The sequence below is a fragment of the Nannobrachium achirus genome, assembly GCF_963921795.1.
Source record: "Nannobrachium achirus genome assembly, chromosome: 9".
NCBI classification, from domain to species: Eukaryota; Metazoa; Chordata; class Actinopteri; order Myctophiformes; family Myctophidae; genus Nannobrachium; species Nannobrachium achirus.
In genome coordinates this window covers 9,501,300-9,518,151 of record NC_137818.1, presented here as the reverse complement: position 1 = coordinate 9,518,151, position 16,852 = coordinate 9,501,300, and the positions used below count along the sequence as shown (strand labels likewise).

The 16,852-nt window shown below is 44.0% G+C and overlaps 1 protein-coding gene across 1 annotated transcript in view; it reads left to right on the top strand.

The window, feature by feature from the left end:
- Positions 1–1,131: 1,131 nt before the first annotated feature.
- Positions 1,132–16,852, top strand: part of LOC308291836 (glutamate receptor-interacting protein 2-like) — a gene marked incomplete at both ends in the record, with an annotated part of 124,107 nt that continues 108,386 nt past the window's right edge. Inside the window, one exon of the mRNA XM_080733968.1 lies at positions 1,132–1,312. Coding sequence (XP_080590094.1) covers positions 1,132–1,312 — 181 coding nt within the window. The remainder of the gene's footprint in view (positions 1,313–16,852) is intronic.

The following is a 16,852-nucleotide window of genomic DNA, read 5'->3' as shown; positions in this document are numbered from 1 at the left end:
GACTTTTTTTCTATTGATTACTCAGGCCATGGAGAGTAGAGTTCAATAATATTTTTTGGTTTTTGTCACATTCCTAAGACAAAAATGTGATAACAATAAATTTACCCCCATTGATTCCGGATGGTGACCCGTTTCGAAACGGGTCACCATCCGGAATCAATGGGGGTAAATTTACTCGAATCAAAATGTTGTCTTAGGAATGTGACAAAAACCAAAAAATATTATTGAACTCTACTCTCCATGGCCTGAGTAATCAATAGAAAAAAAGTCATTTTGGGGGTGAACTACTCCTTTAAGGTTTACTCAAGACATGGCTTGATGACATGGAGTCATATTGTGATGTGTAAATGGACTGCATCTCTGCTAAGAATGGAAACCTTACCTGGTTTTCCTTTTAATCACTTGAAAGTTATACACTTGGCAAGCTAATACATGACCAGGTTTTTCTGCTGTACTTGGTCATCTCGGAGGGCGCTCTCCATTCCGACATGTCGCCACTCCGACAGTGACTTCCTATTGTTGGAGTGGCAACACTTCCATAGAGGTTGGGGTAAGAGAGGGTTCCATTTCCCCTCTACACCAAATCTATCAACTGAAAATGGCCCAAGATGTGCTATTTTTGCCAAATGTTAAACCCTGATTGAATTGGGACCCTACTAGGGTTCAAGTGGTTTCAACTCGGGGATGTTTTCAAGAACTTGAAATATTGTGTTGCCTTGCAGTGACAGAAGCCAGCTTCCTAGGGAGCCAGTTTCCATTGCATTCTGGGCAGGCAAGCTGTGCCATGGAGCCCTTCGCCCCTCTCCCATCTGTCCATGTAGAGCAGAGAGTGCCAGAGATGCACGAGCAAAACATGTATTTATTTACCCGGTCAGCTTTGTGGTCTCTTGTGTTTGCGACGCAAGTAGGTTGCAAAGGATGGTTTTGAAATGAAATTGTAAAGTGTTTCCTGATTTGAACATCTCTACGTCCATGGCTCTTCGGCTGGGTTTTGAAGGCTAGACCCCAGTGTGCTGGAGGTTGTCCAGGTGATGGAGAGGACCGGCAGAGAGACTACATTGTTGTTGAAAGATGCGATGCTGAGGACGAGGAGGACAGGATCCTGTTTTCCCTGCTGTCAGTGGCCAGAAAATGAACATGTCAGCTAGAGTGGTGCTTGGGAAGGGGCGCGCCAAACCCAAACTCTTCAATTTAGCCTTTTCCCAGCCGGAGGACAGGAGGAAAGGAGGACTATGGTCTGTAGGAGGGAAGAGGAGAATGTTCTCTTTCTCTATCAGGTGTCGCCTTGGCATTGTGAGAGGCAGGACCAAAGGTAATGGAAATTATATAGATATATTTATGGGACTCTTATATAAATGTATATACATTAATTTATATGCATTGTGTGTGTGTGTGTGTGTGTGTGTGTGTGTATACATACCACAATACACAAACACATTTAATGTACCATATAAATACTGAATGGTATGCGCATTCATATTGAAAGATGTGATATTTGGGATTGCAAATTGTACAATTAGTTTATTGTGTAGCTTACATTGTCACTTTTATTTTATTTGACATGATTGGTAACTACAAATTCATGCACGCATAGCTAAATGGTTTTATGAAACAATCTTTCAATCCTAAGATTAAGACTGAAAGCAAAGGGGCTTAGATAATAACAGCACATGCAGGGTAAGATGATGGATGTCTCACTGGTAAAACAGTGGGATGTTCATGAGTGGGAGTTGGTGAGTCATGATTATAGCATGCAAGCTGACAGCCTTCAACCTGTCTTGAATAGGCCCTATTTCTAAAGGCTTCAGCATTCCACAGATAGTCTACCTATTTTAACATTCATGCAGCATGTTCTTGAGTTGACTCTGTGGCCTTTTGACCTATCTATCTGCTGCTGGATGATTGGGTTTAGACATTTTAGTTCATCATTGAATGCTCTGCATGTAGGTGCAGGAGATGGCCACGAGATGGCAGTGTGGTCCATCTTTGGACACGGGTTCTTTGCCTTGAACTGTATTGCAGTCACGCTTGCTTTTTCCTCCTAAAACAAATGTGACAGTTTGATTATGACATGATAATATCACTAAGAACTGGAAAAATGTCAATTGAGTTAAACAATAGAAAAGAACAAAAAAGAAGGGGGACGACAGGAGAGGGGGCTGCCAATGCGGTGGTTGCTGACTAGAGGGCGCTGTTTCCTCATTCTGGTGTGACGTGAATGATTCTGATCTTTTCCATCATTCAATCCAAGACCATTGAGGTGAGTCTTTGTATGTTGGTCAGAATAATTCGGTGGTTTCGTAATAAAAGTTCGTATTGTAACTAGGCATTCCATAATCATTTAAAAAAGAGGATTCTAATAGTCTACTTTTCAGTGACATGGTTGCATCTTTCTTTCCCCAAATGGTGGTAGATAATAGCATACAAAGCCTTGAAAAGATACTTTGACCAACTGCGCATAAAACTTTGTCAAGAAGTCAGGTGGGGACGTGGGATAGTTAGTTGTGTAACTTCTCTGGGGACCACCATGTGATGAAATGTCATGTGTTGTTGTTTGGTTTGTTGGATATGTACGTAGTGCTAATAAGCCAACTAAGCAGACAGTGATGTTTTTGTTTTCGCTTGTTTGCTCCTTTGATGGTAGAATGTTCAGGAACTTCAAAAGACAGGGCCAGGCCAGCAGACACGCTCTTTGCTGTGAGGACAAAACAAAGCTGCAACAGCAAAGGAAGCACAAGTACACCTTAAAAGAGCTGTAAGTGCTATTTTTCTGGGTTAAGACAAAACCCCTTTCCCTCCCCTTAAATTAAAGCAAGAACAGTAGAAAGTAGAAATTACATGTGTGTGTCTGTGTCACCAATGTAATCCAATCGGGAGAGATCCCATCATCAATCTTGATTGGCTTATAAATTCAATGAAATTGTGTTCTAGTACGAAAGTTCCTGGTCATAATATTTTGATGGAAGTAAATCTATTCCAATCATACAGTTTAATTAGATATTATATTAACAATACATTGTTATGAACCATGACATATTGATAAACTAGCTCTGTGGCCTTGTGGTTAGTTAAAGGAGTAGTTCACCCCCAGAATGACTTTTCTTCTATTGATTACTCATGCCAGGGAGACTTGAGTTTATTAATATTTTTTTTTTTTTTTTTTTTTTGCGTTCCTAAGACAAAAATGTATTGTAAATTAACCCCCATCGATTCCGGATGGGGACCGAATAGCATTTGGGTCCCCTTCCGGAATCAATGAGGGTACATTTATTGTAATCAAATTATATTATTGAACTCAAGTGTCCATGGCGTGAGGAGGAATCAATAGAAAAAAAGTCATTTTGGCCGGTGAACTACTCCTTTAGTGCCCTCGAAAGACTGGGAGGTTGGTGGTTCAATTCTCAGTCAAGTTATATATAAAAATGGGACCCATAGTCGGGGGATATCTTTAGAAATAGTGTCAAATCCTGGAATAAATTCCTTACCAAAATAAATCTTCACCAATGTGTTTGTAAAGGTGTCTAGTAACACATCTCACAAAGACTGAAATTCAGTTTCCCTAGGAAAATCTTTGACAGCTAGGGTAATTCTGGGTCTCATTCACTCACTATACACTATACTATAGGGGAAAAAATCACTCCCAAAAAATATGCTTTAAGTGGGATGTGAGGGGTCTAACTAGGTGTTTTTAATTATTCTGAATCCATTGCAAGCATTTGTTTTGCACTAAAAACATTGAAATGGACCCCCATACCACTGTGAAAAGTGATGACTCATCACTAAACCATAATTTTATGGGCTGTTTTTAACCCAATTAATGTTTTTGTGTCCAAGACAAATGCTTGCAATGGATTCAGAATAATTAAAAAATTAAAGACCCCTCACATCCCACTTAAAGCATATTTTTTGGGAGTGATGTTTTCCCCAATAGTATAGTGTATATTGAGTGAATGAGACCCAGAATTACCCTAGCTGTCAAAGATTTTCCTAGGGAAACTGAATTTCAGTCTTTGTGAGATGTGTTACTAGACACCTTTACAAACACATTGGTGAAGAAATGTTTGGTAAGGAATTTATTCCAGGACTTTTTAAGATATCCCCCGACTACCAGAGCCTCCCTGTTTTGCTCTCAGCATCAAGTCATATATAGAAATGGGACCCAGAGCCTCTCTGCTTGTCTCTCAGCATCAAGGGCTGGATTGGGGGTTAAGTCCCTGTGACGTGTTAACATAATGTCCAGCGGGTGTTCTTGTGAATCATGTGACATACTACATAGCGTCATGTCCAGGGCGTGCTCTTGCCTCATGCTAAACAGCTAGGAGATGTAGGCTAGGCTCCTGAGCTATGGGCCACATGGCTCAGGAGGCCTTGGTTCCCAAGGGCAAGGCTACTTACTTATGGTTTTAATAAAAGCTAGCATTGTATTTGCCAACACTGTAAATTCCTTATGTGTACTTCTCATGATTATGGTTCACGTCGGTTTAAAAACAAATAGACAAATACTTTTGTGATTCTATTCATTTTTAAATTGCATTTGTGTCTCTAGCTTAAAGGAATCTTAGACAGATAAGCACACACACTGCCACTTGTATGTTCCAGAGGGTAGTTTGTCTCTAGCTTAAAAAACTTTTATTTTATTTTTATTTACTGTAGCAGCACCTGTCCTCCAACATAGAAGTACATGTATAAAAACAGACATCTATTCATAGTAACAGGTAACAGCAAAACTTTGGTTCTCAACCTTTTCAGGCGGTGACCCCCAAACATAATTGCGACTGTAGATCACAGATATGTGAACGGTCACTGCTTGTCCGTATGCATGTATCTCTGTCACGCCTGACACAGTGGTTCTATGGGTTTGTCGCTCTGACATCATGCTCTGACATCACTGTGATGTCAGAGGAACCGTTCTAACAGAATGGTAGTTCCCGGGGTGAGTGTAGACCACTGTGGTGCCAGGGACCAGATGTTTGTTTGGGACTTCCTTAGGACTCCCATTCCTTTACCCCGAGCTGATTGGATGGTGAAGTCAGCTGGTGCCGGGGGTGTTCTTCCAAATTGGTCGTCTTGACCTGATGATGACCTACGGGTCCCGGACCACCCCATTGTTTTAATCCAGTGGGTCTCAAACTCTGGGCCGGGACCCCCCGGGGGGCCCCAAATTATTTCAGGGGGTGCCAAGTTGATTAGTTTAATGTGCAACATTGTCTTCTCACTCAACAGTAAGCCAACCAACATACAGTATAAGTGTATGGGTATCTGCACGTTTCTAAAGTTACAATTGCATGGTACATGCCTTGGCTGCCAAACCACAACCTCCACCCCTCATTTCTCACATGCCCCTCTTCTAGCGCCATCGATTCTTGCAAAACACATTTTTGGACACTGCTCCTACAGATTTTGACCTAAAATCACGCAAAGCGGTACACAGTATCTCTAAAGTCACGTCATCAACATGGATCTGTCCCATTTCCCATATTCCCTCCTGATTGGCTACGATTGCCTTCTAAAGTTTATGTATCTCCCGATTTAGGGGGTCTTACTGGTACGTAAGAAAGAGGCCAACGTTGTGAAAAGTGCTTGTCAGGGTGGGTTTCGGGGTGTCCCCAGTTCAAATATGATTATTTGGGGGGGTTACTGACTGAAAAGCTTGAGAACGACTGTGCTTATTGTGTTGCTGCCAGTGTAATCTCTGGACCACATAACTTGTGTAAGTGTTAGCATAAGAGTGCTGTCTTGTGTTATTAGCCTACTTTTAGCCGCCCTGCTCCCCTGAGTTGTGTCTCTCTTTATCAGACCAACACGCTGTTCCATCTCCTGTTTCCCTGGATTCTGTAGGAAATTAATTAGTCTCGCTGCTGAAACACAATGCTCACTCACTCTGTAAATGGGGTATTAGGGACAGACGTCTCCGAGGAAATTATCTAATGCCGAACGTGGAGTTCCATGTTCGGCAGAAGAGCTGACTAATTAGGCTCTATGCTACAGCGGGCACCGACCGTGGTGGAGACCAGGGGTGTCGCACCACATTCTGGGCCCCGGGTACAAGGATTCACCCACATTTTGTGCTTTAACTATTGAAAAATAGCAGATATACAAGCTTGTAGATCTGCTATTTTAGAAAAATCGTGAAAAATGTCTTTGAATAAGGTTTGAAACCCCTAGAAACATGTTTTTTTTTCTTTTCTTTTTTTTTTATTCGTGTTTCTTTGTCAGTGGTGCTCAAACCTTATCATGTGAAGGGCCACAATATTATATGTATTTGGCCATGGACCCGCCGCACCCCATAATATTTCGTTCCATGCAGGGACTCCCCCCCTCAGAAGCAAAATTTGAGTTACAAATGTTCGCTTAAAAAATACATAATATTCAAAGATTTGCACATGACTTTTCAAAAATAGCAGATCTACAAGCTCGCAGTGCGGCACTCGGTGCCACGCTGTGAGCTTGTAGATCTGCTATTTTTCAATAGCTAAAGTATAAAATAATTAAGGCCCCTCCTCCACCTTGGGCTCTAGTAACTCAGTCCCACTTCCCCCCCTCCTTGTGACGCCCCTGCTGCAGATGCATGGAATCGTTTGATGCAACTCAGAAATGTTTCCTTCTTCTCCGGTTCAAGGATGAGTGTCTAGTTTTGTTTGTTGATTAATTTTCTTTGAACCTCTGTTTTCTGTGCTTTTTAAGTGTCTGCTCCTCCCCGCTTCGGAGGCAGAGCTAGCAGACTCCAGAGAATGGAAAGGTTCCTGGTTTGATCCCTACATGGCTCCCCCTTGGTTAGTGCTGAAGTGTCCTTGAGCAAGACGCTGAACCTGCTTTCAAGATTCTTTAATACAGCAGAGAACAGCTCTTTGGTTTTGGTTAGGCTTTTTTCACCCTGGTTTTCCTATTTTGGGCATGTAGGCCTATTATATATAATATAGTCACTGTCGGGCAGAAACCTTGTATCTCCAGGTTTCCAATGTGTACGTTTTCTTTTCGTAAAGTAAAGCCCTGCTTCATCACACAAGACTGTTGCACAAAACTTGTGAAAATAGCCGATCTAAAACCACACCACTGACGCCCGTTGTGTGCTTGTAGATCGGCTATTTTCACTGGTTTAAACCATTTTTAAAACGATAAACACAAGGCGTTGTGAGCTTGTAGCGATTAACACACTGGAATGGTTTACTGGGCCAGTCAACCCCTGCTCCAAAATGAGCATGTTCATGGGTTCCTCTGCCATCATCCAGCAGTGTGTGTGTGTGTGTGTGTGTGTGTGTGTGTGTGTGTGTGTGTGTGTGTGTGTGTGTGTGTGTGTGTGTGTGTGTGTGTGTGTGTGTGTGTGTGTGTGTGTGTGTGTGTGTGTGTGTGTCTAGCTATACTTATGGGGACTAAATACATGTTCACACAGTCACCTGCAGGGGACCTCTGATAGTGTGGGGACAAAATAGAGGTCCCCACAACGGTTAGGGTTAGGGGTTAGGTTTAGGGATAGAGGTTAGGGTAAGGCCACAGGACTTGCATAAAAATGAATGGAAGTCTATGTAATGTCCTTACAAGTGATGTAAATATATAGTGTGTGTGTGTGTGTGTGTGTGTGTGTGTGTGTGTGTGTGTGTGTGTGTGTGCGCGCGCGCGCACACATGTTCACACAGTAACCTGCAGGGGACCTCTGACAGTGTGTGTGCGCGCGCGCGCGTGTGCGTGTAACGCTCATTGTACAGTGCTATGGATAAAGGCTCTATAAATGCACCGTTTACCGTTTAATGGATCATGCACTCCACACTGCATGCCTCCCTCCCAGCTCGATGAGGACCATTTTCCCCGTGGTGACAGGAAATGGGTCTGCAGAGAATGTGCTGGACATGGAGGCATGTGTGCAATGATGACAAATGGCCTGACAGGTGTGGCCGTCCGTCACTCTGTCCGTCCGTCTGTCCACATGAACCCTGGCCTCCGTCCCTATTCTAGGGCTGGACAGGGACATGCAGAGAATGTTAGAGAGGCAGGGACCGACATTTCTAAAAGAGCCATTTGACGCCAGTGTTGATTTCGTTGACTAAAATGTTTGTCGACTGCGTTTTTTTCACTGACGAAAACAAAATAAAAACTAAGCTGTGATGACTAAAACTAAGACTAAATATATTGACAATTTCGTCAACAAAATAAAAACTAAAATGTTGGGGAGGTACTAGTGGAGAAGAGAGTCATTTTATGTTTGGTTGCTCTTCAGGTGTTGCATGCTGAAAATAGCCGATCTACAAGCTCACAACGCGCTGCGACGCGTTGTGAGCTTGTAGATCGGCTATTTTCAGTACTAAACTAAGCATACAAAAGGCAATGTGGCGTAGAGCATGGATTTCTACACAGAGAGGGCAATTCTTTCAGCATAAGATGCTGTATTCGAGTTTGGGAGAGATTAGAAAAGGCAATTCTCTTGAATGCCGTCTTCAGGTATGGCATGGAAAGAGGGGCATTTGCATTTCTTTCACCATAGTAAAAACTGCATTCATGGTCTGGAGAGGGCACTTTTTACAGACGGGTAAAAGGGCAGGGGCTCAAGCCCCCTTTCATGTCTATATGTGCGCGTGCCTGGGGGTGGACATTCAGCTGAAATAGCCGATCTACAAAGTCCCTTGAAAAAGTGATGCGATGCAGAAGATATCTGGTTCTAGACGGTGGGGGGGAAAAGAGGGGGCCTAATCTAGACCCCTGGGGGAGCTTGTAGATCGGCTATTTCTTCTGTGAAGATATTTGGTTTAGATGGTGAAAAAGAGGGTACCGGCACTAGTACTATTGGTTCTCAAATGTTCTGTTTGCAAGGACCCCCTTCACACTGAGAGTGTTCATATGGAACCAAATGGACCCGTAGGGTTCATTTGGTTCCATTTGAACACTCTCAGAGTCACAGAACCTGTTATGGTCATTCAGGGCTAGTTCTTCATATTATTGTGCACTCATTGTGTACGTCTGTGGCAAAAATGTAATCTTCACAAAAGTTTTCACCACAGTTAAGCCGGCATGGCAATGACCCCTGGACCTCGCTCTCACCCTTGATGTAGGAAAAAGAGGGGGCCTAGGCATAGGTCCCTGGGGGACCCCTCCGGTCAACTATACACAGGGATTTAAGTGGATATCTGTCTGTCAGTCTGGAGTGGAGTGGAGGGTCGGGGCAGTCAGCCGGGGCGGCACGGGACATACGTGGAAAGAGGCCCTTTCACCCAGCAATGGAAACATGAGACGGTGGCATTTTATCTATTTCAGGGGTCTTCAACGTTTTCAGGCCAAGGACCCCTTAGTTGAGAGAGAGATGAAGCAGGGACCCCCACAACCTGTTCATGGATTCTATATAGTTTCATTGTTTGACGGCACGATCATCAGTGTATTTTGGATTCATGTCAATGTGTGTTTTCAGATATTTAACCACTTGAAACGTCAATACTTAATAAACTTGACCTTTCATTCACTGTACTTAGTCTGCTCATCAAACCTCTTGGCCGAAAATAGGCGATCTACAAGCTCGTTGTGAGCTTGTAGATTGGCTATGTTTGGCTAAAGTTCTCAGAATATGGACAACTGGAATATAAAAAAGGAGAAAAAAGTTTCTATCGCTCAAAGATTTGGAGGACCCCCTGTAGTAACTCTAGGGGTCCTGGACCCCCTGTTGAAGACCCCTGATCTATTTCTTTACAACCATTTTGGAAACACGTCTCTTCTGTTTCACATACTGTTTCAGGCTGCATGGGCGAGGTGGGGGGGGGGGGGGGGGGGACCGGAGCTGCACATGCTATTTTTATACACACACATTCGAGCTTGTTTACACATTAATACATAATCTGTTTATAAGGCTAGAAGCAGATCGAGGAGCCCTATATAACCTAACGCCGCCGCATTCCACAGCAGTACCGTCTGCATGGCTGCCTGTGACTGTCTGTCTGTGGCATCTGCAGATGGAGGGCTTACATGCAGCATCGGAATTGTTGAACACGCGGGAACGTGGGGGGGAAGAGGGAAGAGACTAGAGCGCAGTGCACGTGCAGAGGAGAGGACGCCAAGGAAGAGGCACCCTGTAGGCATTAAGCTGGCTGTCGTGTGAGAGAGAGAGAGAGAGAGAGAGAGAGAGAGAGAGAGAGTAGGGATGGGACGATAAGCGATATTATCGTTTATCGTGATAAAAAAAATCATGATAATCATATCGTGGAGATTTAATTCATTGTGATATCGTCCTCCGTCATGCACTGGGATCAATTCACCTTTTATTTGCCGAGTACCACTTACCCTCTATAATTGGTAAAAGGTACTTATAATATACGTACTTGATACGTCTTTTTATCAAATGTCTTTGCCAAAAAATAGCCGATCTACAAGCTGCGACGCGTTGTGAGCTTGTAGATCTGCTATTTTTTGGCAAATGTTCCGCCCCAGGATAATGGATTTTGATTATCGCGATAACATCGTAAATCACGATTTCTTTGGTCACAATAATCGCGATATGACATTTTCATATCATCCCATCCCTAGAGGGGAGAGAGAGGGAGAGAAAAGATTTGGAGAGGGAGAGAGGGGGAGAGAGAAAGAGAGGGTGAGAGAGCCACAGAGCGAGGTTATACTTCTTTGCTTTTGTGTCAGACGGAGATAATAGTGTTGTATTGATAGGAGCGAGGAGCAGAATGGGTGGGGTGGGGGGGGCGTGGAGGGGGGGGGGTATCTGAGAAAGACATGACTGCAAGGGCTGAGGATGACAATGGATGCGGGGGCGGGTGTTAATTGAGCAGTGGAGAGTTGTAGTGTGTGGCGGAGTGTGTGTGTGTGTGTGCGTGTGTGTGTGTGTGTGTGTGTGTGTGTGTGGCGGAGTGTGTGTGTGTGTGTGTGTGTGTGTGTGTGTGTGTGTGTGTGTGTGTGTGTGTGTGTGTGTGTGTGTGTGTGTGTGTGTGTGCGCGCGTGTGTGCGTGTGTGTGTGTGTGTGTGTGTGTGTGTGCAGCGTAACGTGGAACTGTGCTGCCAGTGTGTACAGTAGTGTGAACGGAGATGTGTGTGTGTGTGTGTGTGTGTGCGTGTGTGTGTGTGTGTTTGGTGTGTGTGTGTGTGCGTGTGTATATGCACTGTCATCAGGGGTGTTTGGTTGAGTGTTAAGGCGAGGAAAGAGGGTAGGGGGTTACTTAGTTTGTGTGTGTGTGTGTGTGTGTGTGTGTGTGTGTGTGTGTGTGTGTGTGTGTGTGTGTGTGTGTGTGTGTGTGTGTGTGTGTGTGTGCGCGTGTGTGTGTGCGTGTGCATGTGCGTGCGTGTGTGTGCAGGGACGCGCAGAGAATGTTGGAGAGGCAGGGGCTGAAATCTCTAAAAGGGACTTTTAGGTGAAAATAGCAGACCTCCAAACTCACAACGCGTTGCGCTGCGATGCGCTGTAAGCTTGGAGGTCGGCTATTTTCACTGCTTTACGGGCGTATAACAGGGCAGGGGCTCAAGCCCCCTTTGATGTCTGCGTGCATGTATGCACGTGCCTGAGTGTGTGAGCGTGCACACTTGTTTGTGTGTGTGTGGTGTGTTGGGGGTGTGTCTGCTTCATTGCACTCCTCTGGCAGAGAGAGAGAGAGAGAGAGAGAGAAGAGTCACTGACTCACTATAGCTGTGTGAGTGTGTGAGTGTGTGTGAGTGAGTGTGTGGTAGAGAGGGGTCTGTGTGTGTGAGAGCTAGTGTGTAAGTGTGTGTGTGAACATCGGAATGATTAATCCTCTGGAATGGTACAAGGAGCAGACAGAAACACAGCACTACCTCACAGAAAGGAACTCCACTAACGGCAAGATGGCTCTGGGAAAAAAAGGACTTTTATCGCCACGAAAAACCCCTAATCTCTGAGCGCATATCCAGAGGGGAGCGACGATCGAGACCACCACCTCTCCAACCAGATGCTCGGTAGTGTGTGGGCATTTTTCAAGAGGGTGAAGAAAGGGTGTCCAAAATAAAACCTTTACAAGTTTAACTGGAGGGGGTGTGTACTCTATGTGTAGCAGGATTATTGATTCCTCCAGCACCTGAAGTGATGATCTGATATGTTGTAAGAAGAAGGACCTCACTTGTGGTGCCTTCAACAAACGGCGGACGTCAAGGAGGCATTAGCACTGGGACTTCTTTGGACATGAAGGAACGAAGAAGAAGAAGAAGAAGCCAAAGATGGTGTTTCCTATCTAGCGGGTAGATAGAACAAGAAGACAACAGCTGTCTCTTCTTGGGAATACACACACACTTGCTTCTTTTTTTTCTCTCTCCCCCAAGGGGAGGGCAGAGAGAGAGGGAGAGAGAGAGACAGAGCTCCTTCCAGCTCCAGTTCGGCTCCTAATCCCCCAGAAGTGGAGGATCAACAAGGTTACTTGCTCCCCAAGGTGGATGTTCATAGGATAGGACAGCCATGCTGTGCGGTCTGAGGAGGGACGCCAAGAACTGCATCGGTAAGAAACCCCGGCCGGCGTCAACTCAGCCCGTCAGGGTGCAGCGTGCAGCGATGATGACGGTCACGTGCCGTGAAACCGGAGGTGGTCCGTCCATGGTTTTTCATAGAACAGGGGTCTTCAGCAGGGGGTCCAGGAGCCCTAGGGTAGGGGGTCCTCAGAGTTACTACAGGGGGTCCTCCCAAATCGTTGTATTTTTTTCCCCTCCTTTTTTATATTAACCACTTGAACCCTATAGCGTCCATATTCTGAGAACTTTAGCTAAGAATAGCAGATCTACAAGCTCACAATAAGCCTGTAGATCGGCTATTTTCGGCAAAGAGCTTTGGTGTAGAGGGGGAAAAGAGCAGACACACAGTGAAAGGTCCAGTTTATTAAGTATTGATGCGGTTCAAGTGGTTAAATATCTGAAAACACAAATTGACATGTATCCAAAATACACAAAATGTTGAAGACCCCTGTCATAAAAAACTTGTGACCTAAAAAAAAAAAGCAAATCACTGTTGTTAACCACTTAAACCCTCAATGTTGATCGGTGTCCCCCAGGGGCCTGTACTTGGCCCCCTACCTTCTCTCTCTGTCTCTCTCTCTGTCTCTCTCTCTCTCTCTCTCTCTCTCTCTCCAACCAAATCTCTTAGAGAATAGCAGATCTTACAAGCTCACCACACGTCGCTCTGCGACACGTGGCGAGCTTGTAGATCGTCTATTTTCGCAGAATGTTGACATATGCCCAGAATAACGGCACTATAGGGTTCTTCAAGTGGTTAATCTCAAGAGTGTCGCCTACTTCAAACGTACAAATTCCTTCACCCTCCTGTGACCGTGAACCGTCTCAATTTCAATCGCTATTACACATCGTAGATTGAGTGCTTTTATGCATTTGATTCATAGATAATGCTCTTTACTCAAAGCATTGTAACAGCGTCATTATGCAGCACATTACCGCTGCGATATCAGTGTGAGGGACTCCTTTGTCACTTGACTCTTGTACCAGTTCTGCTGCGTATACCGTCTTTGCTACAGCGTGTGAAAGTGGGGCAGCGAGACAGAGACAGTAATGCTAACTGGGTCTGGTGGTGAAGCCGTGTTTATAAATAATATTTTACTTACCGAAAATAGATTCGTGATTTCATTGCCATTGTCAGCACTGACTGCTGCTGCCCCCGCACTTAACCTACATTCTGATTGGTTCTGAGAGAAGGGCCGGCGCAAAGGCGGTCCCTAAATAAATATTAGGAGTTAATTGACTCGTTGCGTGAGTATGGAGTTTAATTTGAACGCTTCCTCTTTAAAGTTTTACTATGTAACTTTTTTTATAAAACAAATCTTAAAATTGTCCTAACTGTTAAATCGCTAAAGTTTTAGAACACCCACTCCGTTATTTTCAGCTTCTGAAGCCTTCTCTTTATATGTTTTCTATGAGCCGTGAGGGGGGGAGAATTTCGCGCCATGATGACGTAATCTGCATCATCTGTATACGTTGTGTATACGTTGCCCAATCACATCGCCGATCATGCACACATGGTACACTACCGGCCAATCACAGCTTATCTGCCCTGGTCTTGAAGTGGGGTCGCCATATTTGTAGTCGCCGTGTGTCTCTTTACTCAAAAAGTAATCTCGCCTACCAGGCAGGGTGAAGTCGTCCGTTTCTCCGGAATGCCTGAACGCCCAGGAACCAGGGACCCCTCTAAAGATAGCTCTCGGCGTTGTGGAGGCAGACGCGGGGGTGTGAAGGTACGAAAAACGGGCGAAAGACGCGAACGCGACCGCGGTTTGCTATATGGCTACTGACCACTAGTTGAGAATCTTACACAGTATAGCTTTAAAGACAAAGCCGTGCTATTGGTGGTTTGTGGTTCATGGCGTAATTAGTCCATCAAATGCAAGGAAACGTTTGATATAATAATTAAGTTATAATAATAAGTATACTAATAGAGGAAAAAAAGCTTGAAATTAATTAATAACTGTTAAGGGCTTGATGTAGCCTACTTGTTTGCACGTGGGTATAAAAACGTCTTTAAAGGACGAATTCACCACTTTGCAACCTATCTTCATATAATTGGTCCTCGCTAATGTTCATGATAAAATATCATAATTTATTTCTACTCGTCTCAGAGGAGGGCTGTGGGCAGGTCAGAAACATCGTCTTGTGACATCATCGATGGGGAATCCAAGCTGAAACGATGCAATGTTAAAAGTGGAAGCCATTGTTCTTGCGATAATGAAACTCTGTTAAAAAATATTGTTTAAAAAAAATCGGTCAAACGATGATGTCACAAGATGATGGGTTTCTGAACTTCCCACAGCTCTCCTAAGAGATTTGGACAGAGTAGAAAAAATTATGCTATTTTATTATGAACATTAGTGAGGACCTGAAGATAGGTCACATGAAGATAGGTTGAAAAGTGTCAAAATCGTCCTTTAAAAACAATCATGTTCAAATATTGATAAAAAAAAATGTATATATATATATATATATATATATATATATATATATATATATCGTCGTTGTCGGGTGAAAACCTTGTATGTCCAAAACCGTTCGTTTTGCATTTTTCATTTTAAAAATGATTTAAACTATCTACAAGCTGTGAGGCGTTGTGTACTTGTAGATCTGCTGTTTTCACTACTTCTCTACGACGGCCTTGTACAATGAAGCAGGGCTTTACTTTGCGAAAGAACGTACAAATTTGAAACTTGGAGATACGAGGTTTCCACCCGACAACGACGCTATATATGCTAGTGGTCCAGACCTCCAAAAAAGGTTGACAACCACTGATTTAAATGAGGGGACAGTTTGTTATTCGCATCAATGTAGGGTCGCAACAGTTAATCGTTACGATTGATTTAATGGGTTATTCAATGGCTATATGTCCCATGATGATTCAACGAATCCGCAAAGGAATGAATAGAATAATCACTTGGAAAATAATAATTGATGGCTTGCTGCCACGGATGAATGATCAACTGTCTATAGGGTCACTGGGGGTTATTTTAAGCTGGAGCACTGAGCCGTATGGCTGGCTGGAGGACTGCTTGATGGCACAGTGGTATTCATTCAATAATAGCATTCATTCAGTGATAATGGTGTAGTAGCTTTCCAACAGTAGTATTCAGTGACGTGCAGAGGATGTTTTAGGGGCAGGGGCTGAAATGTCCTAAAAGGGCTTTTTTGGCAAAGAATGCGAAAACAGCACATCTACAAGCTCTGAATGATTCGCACTGTTAGCCTGGCGTTGCTCATTACTAATTCCTCACTGCGTATCGGATATTAGTCTGGACTCGCGAGCAGAATTTTCATTTCCAAGGGGTGGGTTAAAAAAAATGGCTCGGGACACGATTGGTTAGACCAGACCAATGCTGGGCCCTGATTGGTTCCCCCAAATTTTGGGGGAGAGGAAATGGATTCATAATTGAGCAGAGCCAGACCCATATTCACCAAGGGCACGTTTTTTCTTTTTTTTTTTTTCCAGGCGGTTTGTCTGGTTCCAGGCTATCGTGCTGTGACGCGTTGAGAGCTTGTAGATCAGCTATTTTCGGTGTGCGGCCTAAGACGTGGATTTCCATACGGAGGACACATTCTTTCAACATAAAATGTTGCATTCAAGTTCAGGAGAGTTCAGAAAAGACGAGTCTCATGAATGCTCTAGGACATGGAAAGGTTACACAAATAAATCCTACAAATGGTCAAGTGGGTGTCGTCTGAAGGCAGATCTCGCGAACGTCCTATGTTTACTTATGCTAGATCTCGTGAGAGTTTATTGCTGCATGGGACAAAGAAAGGTCAATAAGAAGTCGATTTTCTCCTGAATTGTTTCTCTGAAAAGAAAGAAGCTTTGTTATTGTCAGAATGTTGGGGAGACTGTGTGGCTGACGGTTGGGTTCAGTATTTAGTTCAGTGACCTTGGGGCTAAAGAATGGTTCAGAATCTGGCTTCAAGTTCACTCTTCCTTTGGGATTAAGAGACGACAACCTGGCTCCTAAAGGGGAGACCACCTACCTCACACATTTACTCAAGTACTCTAGGCTACATAAGTACAGTTTTTAGGGTTTCTTTCCGCCTCATTTTTGGTGCTTTTACTCCACTACATCTCAGTTAAATATTATACTTTCAATCCACTACAACCATTTGTATACTTGAGTTACTAGTTACTTTGTAGATTTGAATTATTAGGCTATTACAAAAAACACATTAATCACTTCAGCCCTAGACTGGCTACTTTCAGAAGGTTTTAATACATTGTATACACAACATGATACCTGGTGAACGGGACATTCTGCAGAGTGCTTTTACTTTTGATAGAGTATTGATACTTTTACTTAAAGTGCCGCTGACACGCCCCGCTACGCGGAGCAGGGCGGAAAAAGGTGGCAAGCCCCCCGCTTTTAGAGCCCCGCTGCCCGGCGAGAGGCAATGTCCCCTCTCG